Below are 23,206 nucleotides of genomic sequence, written 5' to 3' on the forward strand. Positions count from 1 at the left end.
GTTTTTGGTTAAAATATTTTTTTCTATGTTGAATATTTTTACCTATCTAAATTTTAATTTTATAATGCAGGTCTGCTATTCAAGTTTGCAATGGCTTAACATTTCTGGACTTAATCATTAATCAAATTGAGGTTATTATTATTTTTTGTCCTTCCTGTTTTGTGTTGGTTGCTTCACATTTACATTTTGCAACTCTAAACATCTTAGCTATTTTTCAGTCTATAAATTCCAAGTATGAATGCAGAGTTCCCCTCCTTCTAGTGAACACAAATAAAACACACAATGATACTTTAAAGGTGACTGACCTTTTCCCTCCCTATCTTGAGTTGTTTACTCATTTTTTATGAGAACCTAATTTTTGGATCTTGTCCAGTGCAGGTCTTGGAGAAACATTCTGGGGCAAACATTGACGTTCATAATTTTAACCAGGTTTGTAAGTTTGACTGACGATTTCTTGTTTAAATTATTGATTCTTAGCAGGAAAAAAAACAGTATGGTCCCTTTTTGGCTTTAAAGTCAATTTAGTCCCTATGATCTCAAATTTTGTAATGTCAGTCCTACATATAAGTTCCCATCATTTATCAAAAAAATAAAGTTCCAATTGAAATGTCAAGTTTGGGTGCAAGTTGGGACATTGATTTTGTGCAAAACTTGGGAAGTTTTGCATTTATTATTTCTTTTTTTTTTTTTACCTCCATGTTTTAAGAACTTTCTTCCTCTCTTTAATTGCAAATCTCTATTTTCTTTATCAATCTCTTTCTCTCTCTCTCTCTTGGCCATGATGGTTGTGAATGGAGTGGTCAAGCATGGCGATCATGGTGCCGTATGGGGAAGAAAAGTGATGAGTTTGAGGTGAGGATGGGTGTGATGAAAAATGTCTAAGGCATTGGCAACTCAGTGGTGTTCATTCATGGATTCGTTGATTTGGTTGGAGCTTGGTGAGGTTTGGGTTAACGAGCTGTATGGTGGGTCTTAAATGGGACTTCGGAGGATGGTACTTTTAAGAGGGTTGTGATCATAAAGATGGCATAGTGCAGTGCTCATGTTTCATGATGCAGCCTGATGTATTTGGGTTTGAGGTTTTTGGGCTTTGTAATTGGTGTGCTGTTGATGTCTCTTAAAGGATAGTTGGGTATGGTGGCAGTTTTGCTGGAAATAATGGTGACAGATGATTGGCATTGATTGGGCAGGTGTGGTTTAGTACTGCTCTGTGTGTGTGTGTGTGTGTGTGTGTGTCTATGAGAGGGATAGAGAGCTTGCAAGGTGGTGTGGTGGTTGGGTGGTAGAGGTGGTGGCCTGAAGTGGGTAAAGGGGATGACAGCGCTGACAAATATGTGACGGGAGGGGCTGAGAGGAGCTTTGTAGCTTGCTTGTCTGTCTGGGTTAAGGGATTGATCATGGCTTGAGTTGTGTTGGTGACTTGGTGTGGAGTGATCATGTTTAACTGATTTATGGTTGCTTTTATCTAAAGATGGCGAAGGTATGGTCCCACTGAAGGGTAGCAACGCCAAGTATATGCTGGAAGATTTGAAATCCTAGAAAGTCAACTGTGATTCAGCAGCTAACTGATTTGACTCGCCTGTTCAGGCATGAGTTCACTTGCTGGTTATGCTTGGTCCGATGGCAGAACCAAATTACTGGAGGAAAGACGAATTATTTCCCCCAAGGATTCCAGACTCAACTTCTTTATAGAAACTTCCTTTGGATGGTGATTTCCTTAGCAAAGACAAGGCATATATCAGTGTGGGATATGTTCTAGAACAGTGATGGAGATGTACAGAAAAGGAAGATCTGCTGCTGGTCATTTATTAAATGAAGTATGGTGTTCCACCATTTCAATGGCAGAAGCTAAAAGAAGTGAAGGCTGTCTGTTCTGATGGTTGAGGATGGAATTAAAAAGTGAGAGGGGCTGAAAATGGTAGGGTCTGTTTGATATTGTTACTGTTTTTTGTTTTCTGTTTCTGTTCCTCTTCAGTGAAAAAAACAGATTACAAAAACACGCTTGTTTTTTTTTTTTTTTGTCAGTTTTGTGTTTCTGTTGCTAGTTTTTAGCTGTTTGCCAAAAAATTGAAAACCAGATTTTTATGGTTTTAAGTTGTTTTGGTAACCTGTTGCCAAAAATTTTAATATCTAGAAATAGTATTTTTGAATTAAATTATTCATTTTATACATTTTAAATTAAAATCAAAATTAAATGATCATATTAATTTAAATATAATTAAAAAATATATATATACATAAATTTCAAAAAATAATAATTAAGGCAATTACAAAATACTTTTACTATTTTTCAATTGTCATGTTCAATAAAATTTTTATTGTAAAGTAAATTTTGAAAGTAGAACAATTAAGTAAAGTAATTATAATAAATTTATTTTTATCATAATGATTTTTTAATGTCTGTTATTTGTAATTTTATTATTTTAGTCATATTTTTAATATTTTGATATAAAGATGAAAATGAGCATTTTTTAATTAAGTTTTTAATTTGTATTAGTTTTATAAATGTTAACCAAATAGGTTGTTGGTTTCTAGTTTTTAATTTTAGTTTCTGGTTTTTGTTTCTCTAATTTTTAACAGTAATATCAAACGGCCCCATAGTGTTCTGTGTGGGACTGCCTCTGGTATCATTGGGGTGGAAAGTGGCTGCTTCTTTTCTAAAATGAATAAGCTTAAAAAGAAATTAAAAGAATCACACTAAGATATACATTGTGATTTGGCTGTGGTGTTTTGATATTTTTCTTCTTTGTTCTCATCTCTTAGAAGGATTTCTTGTGCCCCTTTTTGTACATTCTTTTATCTTCAATAAAATCTTTTCTTTATCTATTAGAAAAAAAAAAAAAGGTAAAGGAAAGGCCCTGCAAATGCAAATTTTGCAGTTTTTATGTGATGTGATGACATGTTAGCGTCATCTCAGCAGTCAATGTCCCAGCTTGAAGTCCTGACATTGCAAAATGATGTGAATCGTATAGGGTTGGCTTTGCGAACAGTGAAACGAGTGGGATCAAAATGTCTTCTTTTTTTATCCTTCTTAAATTTATTATGAAAATTTAAGTTTCTGACGTAACCTCATCTGATTAATGCAGAATCAAGATCCCCAAGTAAAGTCATTTGAAGGACTGATTAATGAGGACGAATTGTATGTTTTTCCTTTTTAAAATTTACTCCCTTTTTATGCTTTAAACATAGTGGATGGTCGCCTTCTTAATATACTTTGTTTTGTGTTGTTGAAAATGAAAAAAAAAAAAATGATTGGTCATCAGTTATCATTGAAAGATTTTCTATTGAAAAAAAATAATCACTAAAAGGTTTTTCCTTTGAGGAAATCATTTTTTATGGAAAAAGAAGAAATTTATTAAGAAAGAAGGAATTACAAAGAGGATCAGATATCTTCAAAGAACCAATATGTATAAATAGAAGTTAGCAAAGACAAAAAAGAAAACTGAAAAACTAAGCTAAAGGGGCCAACAATCATGCTGAATATCAGAGAAAGCCATGTTCCCAAAGCATCCAATTGTTAACACCCGCAATGAAGCTGAAAAAATCCTGTTGCAAATCAAATCTATAGGTGAAGGATGATTCCGATAAATCCACGCATTCCTCTCCAACCAGATTACCCATATTACTTTGAAAGATTGCAAACACTGCTAAGCCTTTGTCCTTTCTGTTGCCCAGAATGAATAAAGTTAATTAAGAGGAAATCCTCCAAAGGCTGTGGACAAATCCAATGCTCTCCCAACAAACCAAAAAAGCTTAGTCCATGAGCAGTGAAGAAATAAAGCAGCATGATTCCCACTACTAGCATAAGGCATATGACATATGAGGGGAGAGAGCCATGCATGGTACTTTGAATTTTGCAACAGATTGCTGGTGTTTGTGCTATTATGAATCCATCTACACAAAAGCCTTTAGTGTTGAAGGAATTTTAGCTCTCCCTAAACACTTGGTGATAGGAAAGGAATGAGGAATTGAATTAGATGAGAGAAAAATGATTTACGATTAAAAAAAAAAAAAAAAACACCAGCATTATCTGAGCACCAGACTCTAGTATCCCTGGCATGAGAGTTAGAACAACAAACCTAGGAGAGAGGAAAAATCAATCTCCCTATCATACATTTCTATGAAATTTAAAATCCCAAGAACTTTGCTGTAAAAAAATCCCAAGAACTTAATGTCATGAATAATAAGGAAGGAAGAAATAAATGCATTAGGACACAAAGCAAGATGAAGGATTGAAGGAAAATCAATTGAAAAACATAATATACTAACCAGAGATCCTTCTGAAACCGACCCTAGAAACATCTCCCAAATTTATACTTGATATTAAAAAAAAAAAAAAAAAAAAGAGAAAGAAAGAAAGAGGATACCCGTGATATGAATGTCGATGGGCTTTCATGGGAACTCTACCAATAATATCATCCCTTTAATCCTCCCACAAACCAAATATTTTGAATTTAATGAACCTATGCAATAGCGAATATTTTTCTAAAGGAAAATGCCATAGCTATTTATCCACTAAAGTGATGTTCTTAACCCCAAGTTACCAAGACCCAAGCTCCCCCTCCTCCTTAGACCTACAAACTACCTCACGACTCATGAGATGATCCCTTCTTTCACCAACTCTTAACCAAATGAAATCTCTCGCAAGCCTTTCATGCGATTAGCCACCCCCACTGGAATCTTAAACAAGGACAAAAGATACTAGAGAATTGAAAAGAGACACGCTTGGATTAAAGGAATGTGACTCCCAAGGAGAAAAACATACCCTTCAACCCATTGAGACATTTATAGACTTTAACAATCACTGGATCCCAATACCCCTCAGACTGACCCCTGTGTTTTGGAGAGGTCTTAGATTTGGATTTGTGTGGATTTAGATGAAATGTAGTACAAAATTGTATTGAGTTTTGTCCAAATCCACACAATCCAAATCCAAGGCCCGAAATCCATGCTCCCAAACATAGTATTCAAAACTAAAGGATCTCCTAAATAAGCTGAATGTCACTGTAAAACCCCACAACCTGCCAGCGTAGTAAACCTAGAAGTCATCTCTGAACTTAGAGATTAATAGTAGCTAGTTCACACTTCAGATAAATTAATTGAGTCCAGAAACTAACTCAAAGACCTGTAAAATGGTGAGAATATTGCAAAAGGAAATCTTATCATCTGAAAGGAACTAGATGGCATCATCAGCAAACTAAAAACGAGAGACAACCACATCATCTCTACCTACAGCAATACCTGGAGCATGACCCTTGTCAATGGCTTATCATGATATCGGATTGCTAGAAATGAGACTATGCCATATCAATAATCCAAATCAACAAAACAGATACCAAAGTAAAGAGAAAGGGATACATGATCCCCTTGTCTCACAATCCTAGATGTTCAAAACAATGTCTTGGGTTGCCTAGTGATAATCACAGAAAAAGAGGTTCCCCATTAATAATCACATAAAAAGAGGCAGGAGACAAACAACATCTAGTCCAACCCCACCACTTAGTGTTAAAATTTGCAAGTGCACGAAATCGTAATAAGTAATATAGTGATAAAGAAGTTGAAGCCACGAGGACTATTTACCTATTGACTATTGAAATTGTTATAATTCGAAATTATTTGAAAATCAAGAAAAGTGGTGGATTTTGAATATGAAAAAAAAAAAACAAATAAAATTAAATCAACTAAATACTTAAAAAGAAGAAGATTTCACCCAAGAAAAAAACACTAAGGCATCTGACTCACCTAGCCAATCCAATCCCAAATCCTTTCATGCAATCAATCAATTATCATCCTATTTGATGGCAAAATATTCTAACTTATCTAAGACCCTCTTTCGAGTAGAATTAGAAATACCCAAAATACGATATCCCGCGATTTGTTTATGCAAATTTAAAAGCATTTGAGTACATTAAGATTAATAATATTTCACATAAAAGCCGCACAAATCACGTTGGCACATTCCTGTCTTTCGTTCATTTCATGACATACATCATACGAAGCTAAACTACATGTATCATCTCTCGAATTAACATACACAACAAATCACTCAACTATTAGCCAAATAATTAAAAGCATTAAACTCAATGATGTATACTCAAAAGGAATGATAAAGTTATGATCACATAGAAATAAGATTCAGAATTGTCATGGAGAGGTTACATCGTAGCCTTAGGAATAGCAATTAGCTCATAATAGAATCAAAACAAACCATAATAATTCTAGAATTCATAATGCAAACTGTACAAAGAGAAGATGAAAGAAGTAAGAAGGAAACTGTATGTAGATTGAGAATCTCAATCGTCAACAACTCCAATTCGGCCTCTCTCTTCTTCTTCTTCTTCTTAGCTTCGAATTCCAGCTTTGAATCCCTTCCTTTTATAAAGCTCTGATCGTTCTCCCTTCTTATCTCTCTAAAACAAGATTCTCCAAATCCCCTCCTTTTCTGCTGCCGCCTTGATGTGCGATTTTCACTATCGAGATCTTCCCATCTTTGCAAATCTTCAACACGAAAGTTGTGAGATTTTTTCTTAGCTTTCCGTAGATACCCATATTGTCCTTTTTGGAGTTCTCTTGCAAAAGTTATGCTCCAAATACTAAAGGGTGTTTCAGGAAATTAGAGAGAGGAGTTTGAGTTTGAAAAGGACTTTTGATGAAGGGAATTTGAATTTAAAAAGAAAAGTTTCCTCCTTTTCCCATGACTCCTTTAATTTCTTTATTCCTAAACAAAAAATAAACAAAATAAATCAAAACTCTAATAAATAATAAAATTAAACACAAACTAGCATAAAAATAAGAGTGAAAGTATGACAAAACTTGTATAGAAATTAAACACATCACTTAGCTCCAAACTCTTCTTCGTCCTCCTTCTAACATCCTTCACAACCTTATTACTCACAAGTTGGGGCACAAATATTACCAAAAAACACTGATCTTTTATTTTGTGGTATTTTTTGGTTTTTCTTCCCTGGATTGTTCCAGCCCTTCTTTGGGAGATGTCTCAATCTCATTCTCCCTCGTGTAAATTCTCTTCCTATTAATGAAATATTCTTTTGCTGTAAAAAAATAAATAAATAAAAACTAAAAACTAGATTGAAACTATTCCAAAACAGTTCGGTATTTTGGTTGCAGTTTTTGTTTTTAATTAAAATCAGTTTTTGGTTTCAGTTGTCTCGGTTTTATGAGGAAACCGAACCGAATTATTTGTATGTTTTTAGGTTTTAAAAAAATATAGTTATTTATATTAACATTTTTACAATTTTTTTTCCCATTTTCGCTACCTTTTCATTCTATACAACATTCCAACTTTAATTTATAATAAAGATTTTCAGTTTTTAGTTAAAAGAAATTATGATAGTTATTATCAAGTTTTTATGTGAAATGCAGAGGAGCAGTGAGCAGAGAAGAGGGGGGATTTTGCATTTTATACATGAGGAAAGCTCCCCTGTATCACATTTTTTTTGATGTGGGATGGATTGCACTTACTCAGCTTGGCTTGCTAGGTGCTTCTGCCTATCTTTTGCTGTCTTCCCAGTTTTCCCATTTGCCCCACATTCGATAAAAATGAGAGAGCTCTTCCTTCTTCAAATAAAAACCCATCGCCATACATTAAGGCAGGCAGAATTGGGCTGAATCCCAATTATGCAGCTTGTTTTGGGGCCTAAATTCAAAAGTTCTGCATTTGATCATTTATATATTGAAATCAACATATTTTCAGAAAATCAATGGATAAATGAACTGGCCGAATAACCGCCAGTCTTTTATTCTTTGTAATCGACTGTTTTCGTTTCTGTTTCAGTCTAAAATTTTTGGAAATGCTCAGTTCAGTCATCGGTTTATGCTAAAACGGCACTGAACCAATTTCACCCCTACTCACAAGGAAAGCATTGAAAATATGTTTGTCCCCTCTGAGGCCACCTGCAAACTAGAAATAACCTTAAATCTTTCAGTCAGTACCTTAGCAATGATATTATACACTCCTAATCAAGATAATAGGTCGAAACTCGAAAGTCACTGAACAAATTGGTCCTTCTTACAAACTAAAGTGAAAATAAAGTATAGTACTTTTTGGAATCTCCCCAACAGCAGTGAAACTCATAAATGACCTTCATCAAATCCCTCTTCACCACATCCCAACAACTTTGAAAAAAGGTCAAATTAAAATCATCTGGCCCTGGATAGTTCTCTCTATACACTAAATACAGCCTAAGCTCATCTTCCTCGAGATCTCTCCAACCAGATCTTTCACTAGACATGGGACTGGGACACCAATCCAAATCTCAAACATGGTGCAACAAATGCGTCCTGAAAAAGATTTCTTAAAAACTATTAATCTCCTCAGTAACCACAGTATACACTAAATACAGCCTAAGCTCATCTTCCTCGAGATCTCTTCTACCAGATCTTTCACTAGACATGGGACTGGGACACCAATCCAAACCTCAAACATGGTGCAACAAATGCGTCCTTAAAAAGATTTCTTAAAAACTATTAATCTCCTCAGTAACCACAGTTTGATCCCTAATAACAATAACCAATCAACTTCCAGTTTCATTATCTGTCTTGGAGTCCAAGTAGCTATTCTATGAAAAACTCTGGAATTACAATCCCCTTCTTTTGGCCATGTAAACCATAGCCTCAAGATCATTCTTTAGAAAATCACTTCTAGGAACTAAGTCTTTGAAATGTTTCCAACTTTTATGTGTGATCAACAACCTCACTCTCTTTAAGAATATTGGACTTCCTAATCTGCACATCATCAAAGACTTCCTTATTCCGTATTTGAAGCCTACCTTTAAAGATTTCAAAACGTTAGGACAGACAAGAAGGATGAGTAATGCACATATTTTGAAATGGAAATGATTATAGCCCCACCTGCCAAGAGATGAATCCAAAATAAGGGAAAATGATCAGAGACCAGCCTAAGTAAGAGCTGTGACAAGCCAGGAAAGGCATCCTCCCAAGTATCCTGCTCTTTAATTTTTTATATTTGGACCCTGAATCTTTGTATTATTTTATTTTTAATTGATTCCTTCTTTGTTTTCATAATCAAGGCCCTCTTACTAAATTCAATAATTCCCTTGCGTGTATTGACTTGTAGGGGTACAAACTCACTGATTTTCGCTTTAAACAAATGCTTACATGTGCTTCGCATAAATTATTCAACATAATAGAAAGCAGGAACAACTATGTGAAACATGCTATAATAATTAGATTTTACCACTTAAGAAAAGGCATATTGCTTTTCCTGTCTTTTGGTTAAAATTGTGTGCATTGTGAAACCTTCCACTAGAGCAATAACTTTTTTTATGTTCACTTTTCTTTTTTAATCATGTGGTCTGATTGGCTATTGCCTAGACCCTGCTATTTTTTCAATCTAATCTGTTTTGTGCACATGTCAAGATGTCAGTCTGACCATGGCGAGGCGCTTCTCTACCTAATGAAAAGTGGAACACTTGATGTATTATTGGGGCAGGTAGATTTTTATATGCGGTTCTTGATTCTAATCTCTCACTTGTCCTCTCATGAGAATCAAGAATATATAGATTTGTTTGGAAAATTATCATGTACATCAGCTGTCCATAGGATGAGAATTTGATGCAGCCTTTCAATATAATGCAACTCAACGATTTGAACTTGTGTTTTCAGGGCAAGGAGTACATCCTCATGGTGAACCCTGATAATCTAACTGGTGTTGCTGATCCCAGTATCCTTATATTGTCTCTTGATTTCCAAATATTACAGTGTAGGTTTTACTGGATTTCTTTTTCTTTGGCATTTATTCATTATGAATCTATCTGCTGTGAAAGTTCAATCATATTGATAATTGTGCTCCCTGAATGTATGCTTTAGAAATCTTAAATTATTTGATCCAAAACCAGATTGAATATTGCATGGAGGTACGCAAGGATGACTGCTTTTGCATTAGATCGTTGGCTGTATATTCATTTCTAAGTTCTCATGCTTTTACAGGTGACTCCTACCACAATATTTGGTTTCAAGGGTAGTGCTGTTAATTATCCGCAAGGGAAGTTTCTGGTAGGTGTTTATTTTCTATCTAATGGCTGTGACTTCTCCCTAAATACTTCTCCTTCATGATCATGGCATGGTCTGAAAGGAATTTGATTAATAGGATGCAAAAAAAATTGTTCATTAGATATGTTTAATGAAATATCATAAGTTCTGTTTATGGTTAATCTGGCATAAGTTAGTCGGCTGTAACTGTAATGTTCATTGTTTGAGTTTTATTTAAATAGCTGGTTTTGGCTTGTCGGAAGTGTTTTTAAAAACAAATGTAGCAGTTTAGTTTTTAGATAATGAAAATAAAAGAATGTAAATGTTTGAAAATGTAAGACATAATTGATTGTGATGGAAGAGTGAGCACAGAACTTAAGGAATTTAGCCTTTTCAAATATAAAATGTATCAGAAACAGGAAAACTGGGTGACAGTTGATGCACATAGGAATTTGTGGAAATAATAGGACATACATTTTTCTTCATTTAAAATATTCATAAACAAATGATGATAGAGGTAAGAAACGGTGATAGAAACTCTTGTTACTGAAAATACACTCGGATTATGCCAAATATGTTATTTTTTTGATAAGAAAGTGAGGAGAAGGGGAGGTAATGAGGTTTGAACCCTGCTCAAATGCAGGGCCGAATGAGCCCATCACCTCTGCCAAATACATTATTAAAAAATGCCTTTGGTTTTTTAAATGATAAATTATTCACAAGCAGGTCAAGTATGCATTTCATATTGGCAGATTGAACCAGAATTCTTTGCTGAAATACCTGGGAAGGAGTAGTTACAGATTATTGTCTACTCCTGTCCCACAAATATATTTAGAATTATAAAAATGGCCACCTTGCTTCAGAAAAGGCTACAACTGTGAAATTTATTTTATTTATTCAAGGATTCTCCTCAAAGAAAGGCATCCACATTAGATCGAGAAATTGTGTGGGATATAGGGTTTATTTGTATCATCAATTTAGCTGCCACACGCTTGGTAGGGAGGATCCTATTACCTGTTCATATTGATGTCTTTAGTAGGTTTGCTTCTAGGTTGGAAAGTGCAATATTGATTCAAAGCAGTACCCTTTGATGAGGAGACGGAGGGACTTTGATGTCAGTCCTGTTTCACTAGAAAGATCATCTTGTTAATTATCCAACATTTCCTTTTTTCAAGAAAACAGGAGAAGAATAATCAAATAAAATTTTAATCCAAAAGGTCTGAAATAACCATAATACATTAAAAAGACAATGAAAATACGGAAGTAGTGTTTGTGCTTGACTGCTTGCCCTTATTAACTCTAAGTACAAAGAAAACATGTGCATTTTGATAGTTATTTTTGAGATATTTTGTATTGAATAGAAGAAATATTGCTTGTAAAATCAACTTATCACATACTAAATTTGTGCATCTGTCCTAAATATATAAGCCAGCCTCCTTATGTAATATTTTGGAGTCTGCAGTTAACTGCCCATTTATTGAATACCACTGCTTGCTTTCCACATTCCCAACATCACAGATCTAGGATTTCCATGGATAGATAACAGTTTTATTCAAATGTAAAGATGTACAAGTACATTGTATTGATACACTAGGAAGTGTTATCTTTTTGCTTTCCTTTGGTGAAAGCATATTTCCCCCTCAAACTGGTCTAATGGGTACATAAAAATGGGGAGGGCTGTTGTGTGATTTTTCTGAAATAATGTGAAGAACACTTTTTTTTCTTTTCATAAGAGTCAACAATAGCAACAGCCAACCAGGCCTTAAGTTGTGGGTCAACTTATTTTTATATCAGAAAAGAAAAAATTTATTAATCGGCATCAAGTGAATGCCGCCCTACGACAAACAAAGGAAATCAGTATGTGATTGTGCAAAAAAATAAAAAATAAAAAATAAAAAATAAAAAAAGGTTAAAAAAGTAAACAACTACTGCCATCTGGTCACTGCAGCAGTCCATCGATCTTTAGTAATATGCATGGGCATGGCCGAGGTTCTTTGAAAGCTCTTTATGTATTTCCATCCAAACAAACCAAAAGATGGCAAGGGCAATGAGGGACAAAGCGTTCTTCTTCTCCTTGCTGGGATAAATACCTTTTCAGGCACCACAGTCTTCATTCGTTGTTTTGGCAGTAACCTGCTGCTGTCTGGTCAGAGAAATAGCCAAGTCCTGAAGGATTTTGGTCCATGAGCAGTGTAAGAGGATGTAATCAATAGAGTCAGCATTTTCCAAACACCAAAAGTAGCTTTTAACAAGAAGCAGTCCCCTCTTCTGCAGGTTATTGACAGTGAGAAATGAGAATATTCCCTAGAGTGGCCTCCCATGCAAAGAAGGCAACTTTTGTGGGGGCTGCAGTTTTCCAAATGGGCTTCTGGGGAAAGTTGCTGCAAATTTCTGTCTGTGGAGTGAGTTTTCTATGATAAAATCTGACCATAAATTATGGATCCATTTGTGATCATAAGTAGATCTTTGCCCTTGGATATGATGTAAACTAACATAAAAATCAGTAAGATGGTCAGTTTTTCCCAATTCAAGCATTTCTAATCAAGGTAACATTTGAGAAAATCCCTTGGCAAGAAATTTGAAGATGATCACTGACAAGGGCATCCTTTTACAAGCCAAACTGAAAATGAAAAGGATTTTAATGCCAAGGGGAAAATCCCTTGGGGACTCTTGTTTTTTTCTTGTTCAGCCTTTTGATTTCCCTTTTTTCTGCTGCATAATGATTGTGTCAAATGTAAACATGTACAATAATATCAATTGTATTGATACACTAGGAAGTGTATGATAAAATTATTGTTATTTTATTGGTCCATTAGGCTTGGATTGCACGATGCAGGTCTCCCATTCCAAATGCCTACTAAGTTCCCTCATCAATTCCCAAGGTTGGGACCAACACTTTCAACATGGATGTTTTATGATCATACCATTAGGTTGCCACTTAGCAGCCAAAACAATTTTTATAAGTGCTAAGTGTAAGGGTGCAAGAAATGAACTATACCCAGCTTAGAAGTAATTAAGCAGGGCTCCAATTAACAAAACTTTGAGAGAGAAGCATGAGAAATGAATTATAAGATAAATAATAATAATTTCGAGTCTTCTGTTAAAAATTCTTCTCTCCCTCACTCTGCCAGTCTCTTTCTCTCATACACCTACATTGCTACACTCAGGAGTAATCAAGTTACTTCTTTTCTTGTATGGCCCCTTGGCATTAAGAAAAATAATTTTGAAATTGAACTTTCATCTCATTCTTAACTTGCTAATCAGATTTACACCCATCTGATAACAAGTGAATCCTGACCAGTGCGCGGTCACAATTTTATTTTTACTTTGAAAACTTTTGACATTAAAAAAATACTCTTTTAAGTTTGATTGTGTTGATCAAAGATGGATGGAGCTCAAATTAAACCAGCAAGTTAGGCATGAGATAGACTTTCAATCTACCAATTGATATTATTATTATTATTATTAATTTATTATTATTATTGTTGTTGTTGTTGTTGTTTGTGACCTCATATAGAGCCCTGTTGGAAGTCCTAACCCGGAGTATATAGTCTAGAGGGGGGGTGAATAGACTCTTTTCGTAGAATACGTATTTTTCTACAAAATAAAAAATCTTGGCAAGATACAAGAAATTATATCGCAATATAAATATAAATCATACACGAGATATAAAATAAAGAGTGTAAGGGAGAGAAAGAACAACACCGGTATTTTTACATGGTTCGGCACCAAGTCTACGTCCACGCCTTAGTACCAAGGCAAGGATTCCACAATCCACTAAAGATACTCCTTCACTGGCGGAGAAGCCTTAAACTCGAGAACAAACCCCTACCGCGCTCACCAAGAGCCTTCGCTTCGGTTCACAAAGAACCTTACAACAATGGTTCACAAAGAACCTTACAAGAGATTGGAAATACAATTTAATGCTCCTTAAATGAGCCAATATGAAACATAACCAAATCCTCACGCTATTCTCTCAAGGAAACATAACTAAAATGCAAAGTGCAAAGTGCTTAGGTTTTGGATAAAATGATATTTTTCACAAATATGATCAACAATGCTCAAAACCATGTTAATACAAGTCTAATAGCTTGTATTTATAGCCCAAGAACCTTAGGAGCCGTTAACTAGCCGTTGGGGGGAAGAAAAAATATTTTATTTGGCAAACTAGCCGTTTTCCGCCCGTTGGAGCGCTTCTGCCTTGAATTTGTCGACGAAACGAAATCTGAATTTCGTCGACGAGGTCCCTGAATTAGAAAAAGTCACCAAAATGAAAGTTGTGGCATTTTGTCTTAGCTTTCCAGGGACACCAAGATCGTCCCATTTGGACTTTTCTAGAAAAAGTTATGCCCAAAATACCGTAAGGTGTTCAGGATTCAAGACTGCACTACGGCAGTGACAATTACTTTGTTTTTTCTTGTCAAAAAGTGTTTTAATGACTCAAATCATTCTTGGACAAAATTATATGAAATATATTAAGTCTAATGAAGATTAAAACTTGTCCAAATGAGTTTCCTTTTAAATATAAGATATTTTAATTAATAAAACACGTTTGAAAACCCATTTTGATATCTTATATGCTTAGTATGTTCTTTTGTAAATATACTCGACTTTCTTTGAACCTTTAGGACATTAAACTTGTTTTAACACAATCGGGACTAAGTATAAAAATGTTCTTAAAACTAGGATGTTAAAAACTTGTCCCTTTGAAAGCATATTTGAGTTTTAGGATTCATTTGACAAACTCTTGTTTTAACTTAGAAAGTTATTAAAGGTAAATTTGTGCTTATGTCTTTAGTGCAATCCTATAAACTCATGTGTCCTAGTATGCTTATGCAATGGCTCAACTCTTACTCAGAAATCATGCAAGATACACATCGCAAGAGTTATAATACGTACTCACTCACACAACCCTTATTACAATTAATTTATATACTTAAGCTTTCTTTGGTTGTGCTTGGGTCATTCCAAGTACGTGTCCATTTGATCTTTCCTTCTTGACGTCTAATCGGTCTGATCTTTGCCTTCGATCCAATAATTCATGTACGAGTTCCTGTACTAAACATGATCTGCAAAGATAGGAAAACACTAGGAACAACATATAGGTTAATATCATCAAAACACATTAAACAATGATGGTGTAGCCACTAAGGCTAACAGGAGTCATCAAACTTGGCAAGACCTAGGTGTTATTAAGCATTGATGTGTGTATTTGCCCTTGCATGTAGGGTGTTGCGTCCATGCCTAAATGTCTTTGGTTCAAATAACAGAAAATAGTCTTTCCAAGCATCGAGGTAAGACTGCATACAGATGCCCTCTCCCGACCCTGGATGGCACAGGAGCAATGTGTAGTGGGTGTTACAGTTAGATGTATGACACACTACAGAGTTTCCTCAATTTTAAATGAAAAGGGTTTATTTGGCGACAATGAACACAGTACAAACATTATAATGCTAACCCACCCAATGTTGTAGATTTGCATTTCCTCTTTTTCAATCTCGTCTCTTGTGTAAACCATTCCCTTGTGTCGTGAAAGCCACATAAGACATTTGAGAGCTAGAAAGCCTTTTCCTCTTATCAAATTCTAAAAGAAAATGGTCAGTGACCGAACATATCCCAAATACAATAAATAAAATCCAGAATTAAACACAAAAGATTAGCATTTTCATTTTTGTTATGGTAGAATCAATAATTATGTTGTATCATAGGGTACAGTCCAAACCTGGAATTTCAGCTTTTCGGATTTGGATGATGAGCTTCAAGGGTGATCCTGAGAATGATTATTGGTTGTTTCTAACTTGGCTAAGCAAACAAGGTCAAAGGGCAATAAAGAACCTTGCTATTTTAAGGAACCAATAGAATCAAGGTCAAGGAATAAAATGGTTTTCAGGGAGAGAATAATTTGAAGTTCTTAACTTCAAAATTTTGTTTTTGGAATAAGTGCTTTCAGGGAACAACATCTTCAATGTGAATGCTGCTTATTAGAAAAGCTTCAGTTCATCAAAAGCAGGAGCTTTTGTTTGGAGTGCTGGGTGTTTGTAAAAAAAAAAAAAAATTGTCTTCAACTCTAGAAGTAGGGTTACTTTTGGAATAATCAAAGTGGGTTCAATGCTAGCCTACTCGTGAATTGTTGTAAATAAACTTTTCCCTCTATGTATACTTGAAGACACTTCAGTTCGTGAACCAAGCCTTTACCAATAGCCTGCCTGGTGTAAAATCATATGGTCCCTGAATAAGAAAGGAACTTTGACAGTCAAATCTTACTACGACCACCTTAGCTGCCCTATGGAGTGCATCAGCTCTTTTCCCTGGAAACCCATTTGGAAAGTAGCAGCCCCTTCAAATGTCCTCACCCCTGTTAACTCCAAGTAAAGGGCTTCTCTTTGGTGAATAGGTGTTTCCTGTGCCTTGAGGAAGTTGAATCTGTGGATAACATCCTCCTTCGCTGCCCTCTGGAGCTCGACCATTTCCATGGTTAATAAGAATTGGTTCATTGCAGTTTGGTTAAAGGTGAGATTTGGGCTTGGAAAGGGATCCACTCCAGCAAGTTCAAATGTTGAGCTCTTTCCCTTATTCCCCTTGCTATTTTTTGGGCGGTTAGGAAAGAAATATACTGATGGGCTTTTGATGGGATGACCTCTTCTCTGCAGGCTGTCAAGGATAATTGGATTTCTATGATCTTTAGTTGGCATTGTGGGACATTTCAGAGAGAATTCTCTGTAATTCTCGATTTTCTTGATGTACTTCAGTGATTGGTGTTTTGTTTTCTGTAGTTTTCTCTGTACTTGATTGGCATCTTCTTGATGCCCAGCTCTTTTCTAATAAATTTTCTTTGCTGCTAAAAAAAAGTAAAACCAGGGAGACAAACTTGAGCATATATATGTGGTCATTGATGCCTGACAAATTAGATTTCTGTGCATGTATGGTTTTGGACTTAAGTGACTACTTTCAAATCATTATGCATTGCAGCTTGCGGACATCACACAGTCTCACTCTAAACATGTAAGTTTTTATTCACTTGTTTCTTATGTTAAACATTTTTTCCTTTTCCTTTTGTTTACATGTTTTCTGATTGCTAAACCAGTGCTGTGAGTACCTATGAGTAGTACAATCAGGACTGGACTGGACTGGCTGGTTGGATATTTAAAGTTGGTTCTTTGATCTGACCTGTTAATACTTAGGTCTGCCAAAACTGATGCACATGCTCATATGGGCAGATTTTTTTTATATGCCGGAATGAGCTGGCTTATTGTACCTGTTTTTGGGGACCAATATTGTGTCATTGTACAAAACAATATATGAACTAATGTCTTCATGCAATGAGATTGAAACACATTCATTTAGACAGCTCCTTTCTTCCCTTAATCACCGTGCTACATATGTTCTGTGTGTTGTCTCCATGGCATCCAACATTCACTTGATTTTAGTCTCATAAGATAACTATTTTTATGCCTATAATAATTTGCACTATTATAAAGCAGCCAGCTGCTTGATTAGCTGGGTGAAATGTTAAGTGTTAACCCAGTGACCAACTTCATGACCAGGTTGATGAGGTCCAGGTTTGACAATGATGCTGCAATATGGTTATAATTAGTAAATGCAATTCAGTATGTATTGGTTCTTATAACTGATATTTGATGCTCCTATGTTTTCATATTGATTGATTATTCAAGTCAGCGGAGAAGTTCAAATTTATTGACACAAAACACTTGTAAGTGATATATTTACCTCTTGTTAAATTCCGCTGAACTTGCTAATATACTTTAATTTCAGGTTATTTCTGTTTTGTACAGGTGGGTGAACTTGAAGGCCATTAAAAGGCTTGTTGAAACTGATCCATTGTGGATGGAGAATTTTTTTGTTTCAAAGGTACTCCTGCTTACTGTATCATTTAGAGGCATGCTGGTTTAAGGAACAAGGATTAACAATGATGCTGTTGTTTCCAGGAAAAGAATAGTAAATTGCTTTTGCAAGAAACAACAACTGGTTCATCTGTACGGGTATTAATCATATATATGATATGTCACGTCATGTCTTTATTTTCTATAAATTATCTTGGTTCATCTTTTCTTTTCACCATTGTTTGATCCAGTTCTTTGATCATGCTGTTGGTATTAATATTCCCCAATCTCAATTTCTTCCATTTGAGTCAACTTCAGATTTGCTTCTTGTTCAGGTTACACCAAAGTTTGTCTTTAACTATCCTTTGAGCATCTCATGCTTATATGTTATTTGAGGCTTTATTTATCACTGATATTGGTATCTGCAGTCAGATCTGTACACCATAGATGAGGGAGTTTTAGTTAGAAATAAAGGTAGAAAAAATCCTGTGAATCCTTGCATTGAGTTGGGACCTGAATTTGAAAAGGTAAAAAATTGTTCGGTTTGTTTACCCAATTGTTGGTTTTAGTATTTATATACTTATAAATGTTTATATCGATTATTTTTTCAGGTTAGTGATTTTCTAAGTCGATTCAAGTCAGTTCCTAGCATAGTTGAGCTTGACAGTTTGAGGGTAACTGGCGACGTCTGGTTTGGAGCTGATACAACTCTCAAGGTATCAAATGTGCTACTGCTGAATTACTATTACAGATTTATTGAGGTTTTGCTTGATTCATGTATACCTGTTATGTGACAAATTAAATAGCTTTTTTTTTTTTTTTAGTTACTTTTCCCATTTAAGACATCTAATTTGTTCTGAATTTTTTTTTTTTTCCTGATTGGATTTATCATTCATTTATTGTCTTGTGACATTGATTGTGTGATAAACTATGAAGAAAAACTTTCTCCCTCATCTCTTTCACACAAAAGGATCCACTTTTTCATGTTTGTTATCAAGAAAGTGCAAAAGAAATAAAACATATAGTAAATCAATGAACAAGATTGCCTATATTAAATCAATGAACAAAATTTTAATTTCTGCTTATCATATCCTTTTATTTTCCTATTTTTAAACATATTAGAACAAATTTCCATTCTTAGTAATATTTGATTTAGAAATGAAATATTATGGGAAATGAATTTCCTTCTTTGAGATTACTTAGATAAGTTTATGGCCAAGATGGGTTTTGGGTTGGTTTGGAGCAAATGGACTAAAGATTGTTTATCTACGATGAATATATCCATTATCATGAATGACCAACCTATAGGGACTGGTTCAAGGGTTCTTGGGGGTTGAGGCTAGGGGACCCTCTATCTCTTTTTTTGTTTCCTTTGTTTACGATAGTTGTTGATGGAGTTGAGCAGGTTGATTCATCATGCTCATGCCCTTGATGTAATTTGTGGTCTTAGGGTAGGTAAGGGCTTGTTCCAACCTTCAGTTTGTGGCTGATACCCTGCTATCCCTTGAAGATAATGATGTGAAGTTTGGAAAGCTTTTAATTTAAAATTTTGAGAAAAGTTCAGGGTTGAAGATCAGCATGTTCAGGATAGGGGTAGCTGATATTAGTTGGGACATGGTTACTTTCCATTGGAGGATGACTCTTAATGCTACATTGTTATTAGAACCAAGTATGGTATGCTTCATAATGGTTGTGATGCTGGAGGAAATGGTAGTGCTTCACATATGAATCCTTGGATGCTTGTCTCGCAGGTTTTCTTTTATTCTCTTGCCAGGTTGAGGGTTGGTAATGGGAGTTCCTTTTGGTTTTGGAAGGATATTTGGGTGGGAGAGGTTTTGTTGGAGTCGTTGATTCCTTGTATTTATAGTTTGTTTTTAGTTCATAATGCTTCGATTAATTCGTCCTTTCATTTTTATTTTTTTTGCGAAGGGCGGGTTAGTGTTTCATTTCTTCGGTCCTTTGTTTCATTAGGAATCTCATGAAAGAGGGGTCGATGAGCTCGCTATTTTTTTTTTGAGAGTTTTGAAATCTTTCCTCAAATGAGAAATGACTTGATGATTTGTGTTGGTGATGCTTGTGGTTCTTTCACACTATTAAAAACCTTTCTTCTTTCATTTGTTGAAATCTTCTGTCCCTTCTTTTCTTTTGAATAATGTTATTTGGAAATCTAAGGCTCCCTTCAACGGCTAACTTTCAAGTGGACTTCAGCTCTCCATAGGATTAACACTCTAGTGACTTTTGTATGTAAGGAAGCCTTGCAGGCAGGTTTCCTTACCTACAAGCAAGCACCTTTTTCTTATTGTCGAGGTGGTGAGGAGCTTTTGGGAAATCCTTTTTCTGTAATGAAGGATGGTCTTGCCACTTTCTGTCAAAGCTTTTCTGATGGTGAGATTTTGTGGGGTATTGGGGTAAGAAGGAATGGTGTTATTGGAATGCACCATTATTTGGCTTCGATGTGTGGGGCAGGGGAATTTTAAGGGGGTGAGCTTTTCTGATATTCAGCGTGATTGGCATTATGTGTTTGATTGTTTGTTTGTGCTAGGTTTTTTGTCTTTTTTAAGTTTTTTGGTTTTTTTTTTTTTTTTTCCATTGTTTTTTTGTCTGAAATTTTTTAGACTCTGTTAAGAGATGTCTTATTCTCCATGCTGTACATTCTTAATTTTTCCAGTCTTATTGAAGTGCATGGTGTTTGCTAAATATTTATGGACTGAGGAATTCTAGGCTCCTTCATAGAAAATTAACTTCTCTTACTGGGATAGAGTGTTTTTTTTCCTTCTTTTTAGGCACATTCTTTGGGGTTCTTTCAAGGAGTTTTTCTGTCTCATCTCTGAAGGGATTGGATGGGAGGCTTTATTGTGATTGTTTGTTGGATTACCTTTCTCACTCTTTTCTTTTTTTCCTTTAATGATATTTTTCCCTATATAATTTTTTCCCTTTCCTTCTCAATTGAATCTTTCATCCAGACGGAACCTAAATAATTTAATGTTAGATTAGTTCCCTAGAGCAAGCTAGGCTCAGAAGCTACATTTTCTAGAGGGTTGGATATTATCAGACCCTTCAAAATCTTGGATGCTGTCGTTTGTTTGAGTGCAAATTGTCCTTTTAACCTCTGAAGTTTCTGGCAATTATAGTTGGGAAGGAAATAGAAAGAGCTTTAAATTAACTATGTCATTAAATGCACCACGTGAACTAGTTTTACGTTTCTTTTATGGCATTTTCTGCACAATTGGACAATACATATCTTTAAGGATGAGGTTAATAATAGACATGTTTTGTGTTCCTCAATCCCAGTTTTGACTTTAGATGCTCCCCCTTTTTGAGAAACCGTTGCCTGTTTGACTTTTGTATTTCCTTGCCTCTGTTTTATCTTTATCTATCTTTGTTTTATTATTGAAGGGGAAAGTGAACATTGCTGCAAAACCTGGGATCAGATTAGAAATTCCTGATGGAGCAGTTCTAGAGAACAAGGTAAAGAAAGGCCTGAAATTTTTTCACTAGCTTCTGGATTGGCTGTTGTGTGGGTATCATGTTCCTTTGAATTATTTTTACCCCATTTTTTTACCCATCTGCAGGAGATCAATGGCCCATGGGACATTTGAGGGTTTTCTTTTATTATTTTTGTTGCATTGAAGCAAGGAATAATGCACAAGTGATTTAATAATTATCATTGTTATTATTGTGTCTTGTAATGCTTCTAGAATGTTTTCAATTCAATTTTGCCTGTCAATTTATTTGTCAATTAAAACATATTCTTTTGTAACATTGAAAATTTTGTTCTCTTCCAAACATGCTATTTGAAGATATTATTTGGGCCCCAAGAAGGGGGTTAGCATTCGTATTTTGTTCGTGGCTTCTCCTTGCTAGTAATGAGTGATGGCCACTGAGACCTGGGAGAGGGTAATCTGGTCAATGGAAAGGAAATGAAATGCAAGAGACAGAGATCCAGATGAATTCACAGGGCAAAACAATATTGACGCCCTGCCGAGCCACCGATTATGAAGATGAAAAGTATTTATACAAGATGACATGCTAAGTTCTGGCCATAATTGTGAAGATACGAACTATGCTGTACTTGCCCAAGCGATCCAAATGTGGGAGAAAAGAACCATATTGACAGAATTGAGAGTGCTATGAGGGCGCATAGGGATGGTAATTTCTTAAATTGTGAAACTTTTACACAAGCAAATGTTCTCCATTTGTTTGGTTCAAGTATTATTGGCTGATCTTACTATATTAGAGGCCATAAATTAAGGCTGAAAATTTTCTCTGTAATTTAAGGTTTTAGATTTGTGCTTGTGGATTTGGGCAACAGATATCCAGGTTTCTAAATGCAGCAGCATTTGTTGACACTGTATGGGCGCTCCCCCCATGTTGATCTTATTTCAGTTGTATGTATTGATTTTGAGCATTCTGTTTTTGTTCATTCCAAGTTGATCTTATTTTCTATGTATGCTGTATGATTGAGTTTGAGGTTTTGAAACTGCACATGTGAAATAATAATAATAATAATAATAATAATAATAATAATAATAATAATGTTGAGATATGTATGCCCATGGAATTAAGGTTTGAGTCTTGGTTGCGCATATATCTATCTTCATATAAAACTTTCAACATATTCTCATTTGTGAAATGAGAGAGAGAGAGTGCTAGGTGGTTCTCCTCCACAAAGGCTCAAGGGCAACATAGAGGCTCCCAAGTAACACGAATTGAAGTTGGGCAGTCTCTTCTCGTATTTCTGATAAATAACCTGTAGTCACCCTATATGAACTAAAGGCTAAAATTTTGAAGAGACAATTCTTTAGAGTTCTTGAACTCAACACTGCACCTTTTCAGAGCCATGGAGAAAACTCTGTAATATATAATTAAGAAAAAAAAATATAAGTAGGGTGGCTTGTATTAATAATTTCATGAATGTGTCTTGGTAGTTACCAAAAGTTGGGAAAAAATTTAGGTATGTTTGACATTTATCGTAACTTATGCTTGGGGAGGTTGTTAGTTTTTATTTATATTCAATTTAAATAATATATAATATAAAATTATATTAAAATTTATCTAATTTCATTCACATTCAAATTTAAATGCAACCTCCATCACTCAAAAAAAGGCTAGGTATGGTACACTGCCTGGTGCTAATTATTACTGTTGAGAACTTGAGATGATGGGTTGCAATAATACAGTACTCTACATTTGTGTGTCCATCTGTACAGGAAAAAACGTCTTGAAAACATGACCTCTCTCTCTCTCTCTCTCTCTCTCTCTCTCGGCGTGTGTGTGGATGTTGAGAATGTATAGCCAGTGCTTTCCCGGAACAAAGCCATTGGATGGGACAGCCACAGCCCTTCCCCCCCACT

At 35.2% G+C, this 23,206-nt stretch overlaps 1 protein-coding gene across 4 annotated transcripts in view; it reads left to right on the plus strand.

The window, feature by feature from the left end:
• Positions 1 to 22,275, plus strand: part of LOC131144795 (UTP--glucose-1-phosphate uridylyltransferase-like) — a 28,572-nt gene extending 6,297 nt beyond the window's left edge. The window contains exons 4-20 of one of the 4 annotated variants that reach the window (XM_058093659.1): positions 71 to 131; positions 219 to 296; positions 379 to 429; positions 3,087 to 3,139; positions 9,400 to 9,472; positions 9,646 to 9,703; positions 9,850 to 9,896; positions 9,970 to 10,035; positions 16,981 to 17,013; positions 17,685 to 17,722; positions 17,805 to 17,880; positions 17,958 to 18,011; positions 18,104 to 18,187; positions 18,281 to 18,379; positions 18,464 to 18,568; positions 21,249 to 21,320; positions 21,425 to 22,275. In XM_058093659.1, coding sequence (XP_057949642.1) covers positions 71 to 131; positions 219 to 296; positions 379 to 429; positions 3,087 to 3,139; positions 9,400 to 9,472; positions 9,646 to 9,703; positions 9,850 to 9,896; positions 9,970 to 10,035; positions 16,981 to 17,013; positions 17,685 to 17,722; positions 17,805 to 17,880; positions 17,958 to 18,011; positions 18,104 to 18,187; positions 18,281 to 18,379; positions 18,464 to 18,568; positions 21,249 to 21,320; positions 21,425 to 21,451 — 1,075 coding nt within the window. In that variant the 3' untranslated portion in view covers positions 21,452 to 22,275. Of the gene's footprint in view, positions 1 to 70; positions 132 to 218; positions 297 to 378; positions 430 to 3,086; positions 3,140 to 9,399; positions 9,473 to 9,645; positions 9,704 to 9,849; positions 9,897 to 9,969; positions 10,036 to 16,980; positions 17,014 to 17,555; positions 17,723 to 17,784; positions 17,881 to 17,957; positions 18,017 to 18,103; positions 18,188 to 18,280; positions 18,380 to 18,463; positions 18,569 to 21,248; positions 21,321 to 21,424 lie in introns of those variants that run through there. The other 3 variants (XM_058093658.1, XR_009133910.1, XM_058093661.1) reach the window with 3 other exon arrangements.
• Positions 22,276 to 23,206: the final 931 nt, after the last annotated feature.

This window comes from Malania oleifera, chromosome 12, assembly GCF_029873635.1.
Source record: "Malania oleifera isolate guangnan ecotype guangnan chromosome 12, ASM2987363v1, whole genome shotgun sequence".
In the NCBI taxonomy this organism is placed as follows: Eukaryota; Viridiplantae; Streptophyta; class Magnoliopsida; order Santalales; family Ximeniaceae; genus Malania; species Malania oleifera.